Source organism: Cavia porcellus, unplaced genomic scaffold (assembly GCF_034190915.1).
Source record: "Cavia porcellus strain 051 isolate PalLab524CR breed Dunkin Hartley unplaced genomic scaffold, mCavPor4.1 scaffold_28, whole genome shotgun sequence".
In the NCBI taxonomy this organism is placed as follows: Eukaryota; Metazoa; Chordata; class Mammalia; order Rodentia; family Caviidae; genus Cavia; species Cavia porcellus.
In genome coordinates, this window is record NW_026947511.1 from 47018363 (window position 1) to 47029024 (window position 10662).

Here is a 10662-nt window from a genome sequence, read left to right on the forward strand (position 1 = left end):
CCCAAACCTGATTTTTATTCTTTATTGTGAGACAATCTCACTAAGTTGCCCAGGACAACCTTCAATCCCCCTGCCTCAGCCTCCCAGGATGCCGGGATTACAGGCATGGGCCCCGGGGCCTGGCTTGCCCTGTGGTCTTCACCCAGTGCCTACCACGTGCCAGCCCTAGTTCCGGATGCCCGGCAAAGCGCATCTGAGTTAATCCTTCCAGCTGCCCTGCGAGATGGGCGCTATCTCATTTGAGCTTGACAGATGAGGAAACCGAGGCAGAGGGGCAGAGCATGGCGGAGGCAGGATTTGAACCCAGGCAGTGTGCCTCTAGCTGTCCATTGGATAGGCCCTGCCGGGGTGTCCTGCTGGGGTCTAGAGGAAGGAGGTCCATCTCTGCCTTCCTCCAGCCCTGCCATCCCCAGGGCCCCGGCAAAGCGGCCCCACGTTCCAGAGATGGTCAGCTGGGGGCAGCAGAGACCCGTCACCCCCATCTTTGGGCATCTCTGCTTCATCTCCCGGGCCAGAGCCTGAGGACTTCCCCATCCCTCCTGCCCCAGCCACCTTGGTTGTCCACCCAGGCAGCAGGAAAAGCAGATCACAGAGGGGGCACCCCGACCTGACCTGACCCAGGGGCCTGGCCTCGGAGGGGTCCCAGGACCAACAGCTCAAGACCAGGAGGCGCTGTCAGAGTCCAAGTGCATCTGGAAACTTCTAGAAGGCAAGGGGAAGGTGGGGCCAGGGCCCGGGCCAGGGAGATGGCACCGCCCCCAGCCTTCATCTCTGCTCTTGGCCGGGTGCAGGTCTCCAGAGAGCGCCCAGGGCTCACGTGTGGGGCGTGAATTGCAGGCTGAGTCCCAATGCAGATTTGCCACTGCTGGCATCTGCAGATCCGATGAGCAGCCCAGCCCAGCGGCCTCACCTTGTTTCCCTGTAAAATGGGCCCGGCCGCTGACCCCTGTGTCCAAGGGTGGTGACTGAGACCCCTGCAACAGTGGTTTTTCTGAGGAGTGTTTAAACCTTTAAGTTCACAGTCGGGCTTTTCGTCGTCAGTAATAAAAGAAAGGTCAAGGTGAGGGTGGCTCCAGGTGTGGGGTGCACCCCTGGAGCCCGAGCACCTCGGGGAAGCTGAGGCAGGAGGATTACAGGTCCAGGCCACCTTGAGTCCTGTAAAGGAGGAGGGCTCGGGGAGGCAGGCCGAGCCCAGGCCCCGTCCAATCCTGGCCCGGAGAGGAGAAGCCAATGAAGACGTGAGCACCCCGAGGGAAAGCAGCTGGTAGGGTGGGGGCTCCCGGCCCGGCCCGGCCCTCGCATCCGGCCTCCGCAGGCGACTTCCTCTAGAGGGAGCTGAGTGCAGCTGTGGCGGGCACCTCTAGGATCTGAGCAGCTTCTCGGCCCCTCTCGGGGGACAGGAGGTGGCATCCAGCCTCGGGAATGCTCTGACGGAAGCTGGTTCCAGGAAGCCGGGCCCAGCACCTGCCCGGGAAGCTTGGACCTTGGCCCTGCAGAGCCATTGGGCTGGCCAGACCCCGACAGGTGAGCAGCAGAGCCCCCCAGCCCCCCCATACCCGCCGCCCGGCCCTGAGTTGGGAGCGAGAGCTCCCCGGAAGCCGGCCGGTGGGGCCCCAGAATTTGGGGTGTGTCCGGGTGGGTCAGCCATGGGACACTGGAGCTGTCTGGGTGGGACCACTTCGAGACAGTGTCCCCTCTCCTCAGCTCTGGGTGGCCCTGGATGACCGGGACCCAGCCTTTGAGAACCTAGGGGGACAGGAGCAGAGGTCAGAGCCAAGGTCAAGGGTGGGGCAGGACTTTCCCAGCACTGCTTGGGGCTGGGGCTGGGGCTAGGGTTGAGGCTTCAGAGGAGGGGACAGGATGGGGGACAGGCCACTGGCTTGAGGGCACCGTTCTGAGGCTCTCTGCCTGCTCCCCCCGGGGAGCCCTGGGGGAGTTGGAGATGCCAGCAGCACCTCGAGGCCCTGCCATCCTGGTACCCCGGCATTCAGGCGACCAGGGAGGCAGGAGGGCACAGCTGGGGTGAGGGAGCTGGGCAAGGGGCCAGCTGGGAGAGGAGGAGGGTCTGCCCTGGCCCTGGCCCTGGCCCTAACCCTCAGGAGGACTGAGCCCACGGGGCAGCTCCTAGCCACCCCGGAAAGCGGGTGGGTGGGCTGGGCCAGGCCAGGGTAGCAGGCACGGGGCTGGGGGTGATCTTGGTCCTCACCAAGGATGAGGAGGGGCAGTTCCTGCCGGGGATGGAGGCACTGGGAAGAGGGCAAGAAACAGGGCTCCAGAATGGGGCGTAAACTGAAACCGAAAGGCAGACATCAGGAAATGCTCCTCCGGACATCAGGGAGGCCGGGGCTGGGCAGAGGGGGCGCAGCGGCCAGGGCAGGGCGCAGGTGTGTGGCGGAGTGGCAGGCAGGAGTGGGCTGTGGCGACGGCCGCGGAGCGTGGGACTGGTCACATGTAGGACCTGACCCTCCCGCTGTCTTCGGGCCTCAGCGAGTGCCCTGCTTGGTGCCTCACTCTCTGCCACTGAGAGGGGTACGAGGGGCTTTGCTGGCGTGCGGTTCTCCATTCGGCTGCTGGGCGTATTGGTGCAAGTCTATAATGCCAGCACTAGGGAGGCTGAGGCAGGAGGGTCACCAGTGTGTGCGCGCAACGATGGCTGGATTAGGTATTGAGACCCTGTCACAGAAGACGGCCTTGGGCGTGGTGGTGCTCTCCTGTAATCCCAGTGCCTGTAATACCAGCACTGGGGAGGCTGAGGCAGGAGGATCATGGGTGTGAGGCCAGTTTAGGGTGCAGAACAAGACACTGACTCCAAAAACCCAGAAAGCTGTGGTAGGGGAGTCACAGACCCACAGCAAGGGTTTGCAGCCAGTGAGCGTGCTGGAGCGCGGGCCGCTCCGGGCAGCCGCCTGCCCAGAGGAAGGGGCCTTCACGGTCACCTGTCAGACTGCTGGTAAGCTCAAGGCCATGGGTGCCAAGAGCACCCAGGAGCTACCAACCCAGTGCCACTAGGGCATGGCCAGGCCACGCCGTGTCCTCCCAGGGACCAGGCTGCCACTGGACAGGGCACACGCTCCAGTCTGTCTGCTGTTGCTATGCTGCTGGGACCCACACGTTCCTGGGCGTGGGAGGTAGTGGGGCGCCCTCCTGTATGGCCATGGCATAGGGACCCACCCGGCGGCTCCTGCCTACCCCCATCGGGCCTTTTCTCCCCCACCCGCAGGCTGCCACTGTCACCCACTAAGACCTGACGAATGGCATCAGACCAAGGCCCAGGTCCTCTCCGGGAGGGCTGCGGAGGGGCCTCCCCGCTGTCTGAGGAGGGTAAGCGCTTTCTGCCTGCCCACCCTCCTGTGCCAGGCCCTCTCCGGCCTCCCTTCAGGCCTGGGAGAAGGAGCCGGGTGTCTCCGCCCAGGGCCTGTGGCCTGCTGGGCCCGAAGGGCGGGAACCTGGGCAGAGCTGGGAGCTGGGCAGGGCGGAGGGTGGGGTGTGGAGGAGGAAGAAGGGAAGGAGAGGTACCCCGCCTGCCTGGGAGGAAGTGAGGGCGCTGTCACCCGCAGGTCCCTGGAACGGGGCACCACTGCTGTGACCAGGAAGAAGCTGCCCTCTGCCCTTTGGGGGCCACCCAGGGGCCCCACTCACAGCGCACTGAGGACTCTCCTCCTTGGCCTTGGGCTTCCGGCCCAGGTCTATCCCTGGGAGACTTTCCAAGCCCAGGGCTACAGTTTCACAGTTTGTCTCCCATGTCCCCAAGCCCTCAGGGCTCGTGGCCTGATGCACCTGGGCTTGTACCTTGGCACCACTGAGCCCAGCTGTGTGACCCCGTACACAGTCCCTGGCCACCCTGTGCCAAGACCCCCCTGCCAGGGAGCACCAGGTGTCTGCACGGGGACTTTTTTGCCCATGGCAAGGGCAGCAGTGGCCTGGAGAGAGCGAGGTGCGATTCACCCACAAAGCCCAGGCTGTAGGGGTCCAGCACCCCCTTGCTGATCCCCAGCTTTGACCTCCAGAGCAGCAGGTGGTCCGGGACACCGAGGAAGTTTTCCAGAGCTACGTGTACCATCGCCACCAGCAGGATAGAGCAGATGACCCCGAGATGGACACCCTGTCCCCAGGACAGGGCAGGTGAGCCTCAGCCTGGCCCACAGGGACAGCGGCTCACGTAAGGTCCTCGCCCCTGTGGCCAGTGCACACATCTGAGGGCGCTCTCAGGGACACCCAGGGAGGGACACAGGGCCGGGTACCTCGGGCGCATCCTAGCAAGCTCTGCCAGGAGCCCGGCTGCCCAGCTGCTCACTGCTGCTTCCTGTCCAGCACCCTGACCCAGGTGGGCTGCCAGCTGGCCATCATCGGAGACGACATCAACCGGCGCTATGGCAGTGACATTGAAGCCATGCTCCAGCAGCTGCAGCCCACGGCGGACAACGCCCCGGACCTGTTCTACAAGATCGCCTGCAGGTACCAGCCGCAGGGGCCCCGCCGCAGTCCATTGCCGCCCGCTAGCCATGCGGTCAGCACCAGGCTCCGAGGAGCTCTGATCCATGGCCTTGGCTGGGAGATGGGGGTGAGGATGTTCCAGGCCCACTGGGAAAGAGACAGGACTGCTTCGGTGCTGGGACCAGGCACATAGAGGACAATGAGGGCGGGGACCAGGTGTCCAGCTCCCAGCCCTGCCTGGTCGCCAGCTGCAGGGTCCCGCTGGCCTTTGGAGCCAGACGAAGCGCGTGGACACTGTTCATGCCCGTGAGGCTGTCAGGGTCGGGGAGGCTCACAGGTGGAAGTGGAGGCAGCGCTGCCCACATATTCAGAATCTGCTCCACGCCGAAACGCTCCGCACTGCCCGCCCCGGGACCTGTCCTAACCTCTTCTGTCCTTTCCTCTCTGCTGTCTCTTGGGCTGCAGGCCAGCAGCGGCACCCACAGGTAATCTCCCCGCTTCCTCTGCCCTCTCTGCGCCCTTCCATCCGCAGCCCTGGGGACACCTGCCGCAGCACCCCGCTTGTTTGTCCCGGAGCTTTTTCTTCTTCCACAGAGACCCCAGCTCTTCCCGAGCCGAGGCCAGGCCAGGGCAGTTGCCACAGCCCCGCCCTACCGCTTCCCAACACGGGGAGGGGTCCCGGGCTGGGGTGGATTGAAGGGCCCCCTCCCCTGGACTCTCCACTGACTTCCGGGTGCTGCTTGCAGCCTGTTTAAGCCCGGCCCCACCTGGGGCCGCGTGGTGGCTCTCCTGGCCTTCGGCTACCGCCTAGCCCTGCATGTCTACCAGCAGCACGGCCTGTCTGGCTTTCTGGGCAAGGTGACCAGGCTTGTAGTCGACAGCATGCTGCAGTTAAACGTGGTCCGGTGGATCGTGGAGAAAGGCGGCTGGGTGAGTGGCCGAGGGCCGAAGTGTCCTCTCTGCAAGCCGGGGCTGCCCTGCTCCCCAGGGTGCCGCCTGTTTGTGACCACCCTGTCCCTCCCGGCAGGTGGCAGCCCTGGACTGGGCCGGAACCTTCCGCCCCATCTGGACTGTGGTTACAGCCTTCGCCATTGTCATGGTGGGCCAGTATGTGATACGAAGATTCTTCAAGTCATCGTGACCCCTGGGGGGCCCTTTGGGGTCCCAGCTAAGACACCTGCCTGCATTTCAAACCAAACTTCTCCCTCTCCTCTCCCCTGCAGCGGTTCTCCCCACCCCAAGAGTACAGAAGCTTTAGCAAGTGGGCACCCCAGCATCAGGGGGCCCCTTCCTGGGGGGTCGTTCAGGCTGCAGCAGCCCCAACATTACATGGTGCTAACTGGCCCCTCGGGGTTTCCATCTTGTTTGAGGGGTCTGTAGCTTCCTTCCTCAGTTACTGGGGACCCCCTTGCCAAGTGCGCTGAGCAGTGGGGAGGTCAGGACCCTGAGCAATGAGAGGCCGGGCTCTGGTTTCCATGATGTTAGCTTTGTGCAATCCCCTGGGGTCCCCCTCCTACCACCATCTGCCCAGCCCAGGTCCTCCCCTGTCCCCAGGACACAGCTATTGGGAGGGTCACAGCCTGGGAGGAGGAACACGGGCCCAGTCTGGACTCAGCATGGCTCCCAGGGCCAGGCTGGCTGGGAGGGGTGCCAAGGCCCCACTCCCCACTCTGTATTACCTTTGTGGTTAGACTCTCAGGGATCTAGGCCAGGGCTGGTGTTAGACTCAGGCTCAGGGTCAGGGTCAGAGCAGAGCAGTCTTCAGTGTCCAATGGGACCACCGAGCCTTGGCGTCCCATGCTTGTTTCTGCCCATCCCCTCTCTGAATCCCCACTGGCTGCAGTCCTGTGGCTGAAGGACCTAGGTTGAGGTGAATCCCAGGGGCCTTCCCCAGGGACTCACTATAATCCAGGGATGTGGTGGGGAGGCCCCACATACTTCAACTCCATCAACACTCCATACTACAGCCCCTGGCCTGCAGGACCCTCTTGGCTGGGGGAACTTACCTATCTTGCACAGCTCGGGGGAGTGAGGGGTTCGGGAGAAATTCTTGATGAAGCCAAATGCATGGAGAGGTTGCAGGTGGTGCCTGCTAGCCCATCCTCTGATGGTATTGAAATAAACCGTGCAATGACCCCACTCCCACCTGGCGTGCTCGTCCCCCACCCCGGCTGGCCTGTGGCAAGCCCTGGCTTGTTAGGGAACTCTACACTGGGCCCTCAGGCTCCCATGGGCCCGGAAGACCTCTGTCCCTTCTCCACACCCATTCCCCATTTCCCTGGGGATGCAGGCAGCTTACCACCCCTTTAGGAAGTCAGGCGGGGGCTCACCTCCAAACCTAGTCTGGATTCTTCTCCCTCCGTGGGACTATGGCTCACGCTGGCCCAAAAGACTTCTCCACACTTGGCTCTGCCTGGGACACAGTGTCCCCACTCCCCCTTCCCGATGTCCCCACAGCTACACACAAACACACAGGCCTTTTTCCATTCTAGTTCGCCGCTGCAGGGGAGTCCCGGTGGGGAGGCAGCCAGGGCTGATAAAAATAACAAGCATGGGGGCGTTGAAATGTTCTCAGATCTACAGTTTCTCCAGGCCTGGGCGCCCGGGTGTGTATGTGACACCCTTTCAGGGTCGCTGGAGTCCCAGCCCCCTGCCCCCCTATGACTGGGATCTGCAGAAAGGAAAGACAGGGCATGGCCAAGAGTGGATGCTACAGGACCCCGCGACGTGCAGTTAGAGCATGGGGCTGAAACTTCGCAGTCCAAGTGCTAGGTGTGGTGCCGGAAGCGGGTGCACGTCTGCGAGTGCGCTTGCTGCCAGCGCACAGTGCCTGGCCCGGAAAGGTCAGGGAATAGGACTCGCCCCCGGTAGACTAGCCCGAGGTCTTGGGTGCAGGCAGCAGGGGAGGGGAGCGCCGTTAGTCCTGCGTGCACAGTTAGGGGACCCCTTTCTTTCCTCGCAAAGAGATGCTCGATTTGAGGAAGACTGGAAGAGAATGGCTGCCCGAGCCAAAAGTAGCGTCGCTGCTTCAGATGCGCAGGCGTGCCCTTCTGTGGGCGGAGCCTCTGGGGCCCGCCTTTTTCTCCCTCAGTATCCTCTCTTCCCCTGGATTTTGAGAATGGCTGTGGCACAGTGCGTCCTTTCAGACTGTGAGAAAGGTGCATCCGCAGTAATCAGAGCGCTGGTCACCTCTGATCCTCCGAGAAAGAAGCTGATGTTATTCTGCACATTTTTCTTTGTGTTTTGGAGACAGGGCCTCACTATGCTCAGGCTGGCCTTGAGCTCACTTTGTAGCCCAGGCTGGTCTCGAACTCGCAACGATCCTCATGCCTCTGCCTACAGGTGTGCACCACCACGCCTCGTTTATTTTTTTATTTTTTACTGCCCCCCCCCCCAATGCTGGAGATTGAACCCAGGGTCTTCCTATTGAGTTACATTTCCAACCCTTTTGGTTTTTTAATCGGTACCGGGGTGGAACTCACCACCGCCTGCTACCAAGGCAGGTGCTTATGCCGCTGAGCTAAATCCCCAGCCCCGCCCTCTATATTTTTAAAATAATTTTAAATTTTAAGTATGTTTTTATTTACTTCGGGGTTGTTTTGTTGAGACAAGGTTTTGATGTATACTCTAGGCTGACCTTGAACTCATTACATAGCCCAAACTGGCCTCAAACTCAGTAATCCTCCTGCCTCAGCCTCCCAAATGCAGGTATTACAGGTATGAGCCACCACGCCCGGCTCCCCAGTCTTTTTTATTTTGAGACAGGGTCTTACTAAATTGCTAAATTGCCTTGGCTGGGCTCGAACCTGCCATCCTCCTGCCTCAGCCTCCCAGATGTTTTTCTGGGTTACCAAAACCAGGAGGTGAGAAGTAGGGGGACACAGTAAGCTGCAGGCTGTGATGGGAACCAGGGCAGCTAGGGGGACTCTTTCCTATCACAAGTCGTGCTGAAATCACAGCTTGCTCCTCTGTAAGATTCTTGGCTCCGCCCAGCCTGGGTCCTCGGGCTGCAGCTGGCACCGCCCAGTTCCAGTGTAAAGAGCTGCCTTTCCACAGCCTCAGTGTCCCCACCCCACAGGCTCACCTTTAAGTATTTGATTTACTTCACTGCAAGACGGGCTATTTCAGATCACTGGGCTTCCACTCAAACCTGGGACTTCAAAAAAAAAACAAAGGGAAAAATCCTTTCTCCACCTAAAAGCACTCAGCAGGTTATCTGAACACGACCTGTCTGGAAATCATTCCATAAACTAAAACAAATTCACTGCTTCATTAAAATTAATGATGACACCCTGTCCTGGTCCAGTTGCACGCATCTTAAATGTGGAGGCCTCTGGAGCCTGCCCTGCACAGCCACACCAAGGGTCCGAGACCCTGGCCATCTGGAGGCTGTCCCCAGCTGCTCTCCCCTGTCCCCTGTCCCTACCCTGGGCAGCTTCTCAGGTTTATTTCCAGTGGGTGATGGGATTCCAGTAAAGCACACCAAAACCCAACACTCTAGGAGGCTGTGACAGGAGGACCAGGAGGACAGCAGTTAAAGCCCTGCCTGGACAATGCAGTGGCATTGCTGGATCTTGTCTCAAAATAAAATAAAGATGACAGAGGGGTGGGGCGCAGCTCACCGTGAAGGCCTGGGTTCGAGCTCTGGCACAAATGCATGTGCACCGACTTGCAAAGCCCGTGGTCAGGCTGGCGGCCGAGTGTAGCCTGGCGAGGGTCTGGGCTGTGCCACTGCAGGGCTGTCTGATCTTGGCCGTGATGTAGCTGGGGTGGCCTGACCAGCAGACCTGTTGGGAGCAGCCTCTCCCTGGCCTGGTGGGAGGAAGATAGGGACTGTCCCCAGCAGGGATGGGGACTGCCTAGGGGACCCCCCACACCTGTGTGTCCCTGTTGGTCTCTTCTGGGTGGCATGGCTATTTCTGGGTATCTGTGCCGGTGTCCTCAGGTGGCTCCTGGGGCGGACCAGTGTCCCAGGCCAGCTGCACGATGCTGTGGGAGACAACTCCAGTAACCCCCTTGAATGCAAAACAATTACTGTGACTTTATTTGGAGACTCATTTCCTTATACTAACATGTGAAAGGCTGGCTAGGATACTTCCGTCTCTCTTCAGTTGGCTCTGAGCATTGCAAATAAGGCCAGCCAAGGTGCTGGTATACAATCTCTAAAGCTGACAGACAGTCCTGTTTCCTTGCATGGTGTTCTCTGAGTACAGGATATGAGCACGGGAGATGTTAGAGCCAGCAGCCAACCATAAGAGCCTCAAGATAAAGAGGCTACGACTCCCCAGGGCACAAGAATCTGTGTATCAGAAACCGAAGCAATAGCGCCCCAAACAATTCTGTTGTTACCTTAATTATATAAATTGATCCTTCTGCATATCTTTATCTCTGCAATTTACAAAGATGCCAATCTTGCACCTGGCCAGCCAGCTCAAGTTACTCAGGTAATTCCCGCCATCCTCACAGTCACTCATCCCAGAACCACCCCTCTTCTTCACAAGATAATAAATTCTGGGAGAGGCCTAGGATCAGGGCCTTTGTCCGCATGTCTTCACAGAGATTGGACTTAGGACCTCATGGCTGCCCTTAACTTGGAACATGTCTTGGTGTCTTTGGGTTGCATTGGTGGTAGCCTGGAATTATCTTGCTAGGATTCCAATAACGTCTCAATGGGATTACAAACACAATCTTTCAGATCGTGAAGAAAACTTAAAAGAAGATTACAATATCTGGATGACTAAACTCAACATTTGGGATTACAATAGGTGCCAGGAGGCCCTGGGTCCCCACCCAAGGTGGGGTGCTAGAGTCACCCACTGCTCCATCTCCAAGTGCTGAGCGCTCCCCAGCACAGGGTCTGGACCCAGGGCCTTGGCGCTGAGCTGTGTCCCCAGCCCCTCTATCATCGGGGGGTGGGGAATCGGCACCCGGGCCTAGCACATCTCTACTTTCTCTGCCCCCCTGCAACTCCCTTTTGCAGCCAGCGTCAGATTCATTCATCTTAATTTCCAGCTATTTTATTTATTTTTGGGTTTTGAGACAGGGCCTCGCTGAGCAGCCCAGGCTGGCCTCACGCTTGTTATGATCCTCCTGCTTCTGCCTCCCAAGAGTTGGCCCACAGGAACACACTGCCTTGCCCGCCCTCCCCAGCCTACCTTTTTAATTTTTTCTAGACAGGATCTCCCTAAATTCCCCAGGCCAGACTCCATCATGAGACTCTCCTGCCTC

General features: G+C 59.8%; 1 protein-coding gene across 1 annotated transcript; it reads left to right on the forward strand.

Annotated features, from left to right (window-relative positions):
- Window positions 1-1310: 1310 nt before the first annotated feature.
- Window positions 1311-6573, forward strand: Bak1 (BCL2 antagonist/killer 1). The gene is made up of 6 exons (XM_003473703.5): window positions 1311-1524; window positions 3221-3321; window positions 4008-4122; window positions 4312-4455; window positions 5181-5364; window positions 5462-6573. The coding sequence occupies exons 2-6, from the start codon at window positions 3252-3254 to the stop codon at window positions 5573-5575; spliced, it is 627 nt and encodes a 208-aa protein (XP_003473751.1). The 5' UTR covers window positions 1311-1524; window positions 3221-3251; the 3' UTR covers window positions 5576-6573.
- Window positions 6574-10662: the final 4089 nt, after the last annotated feature.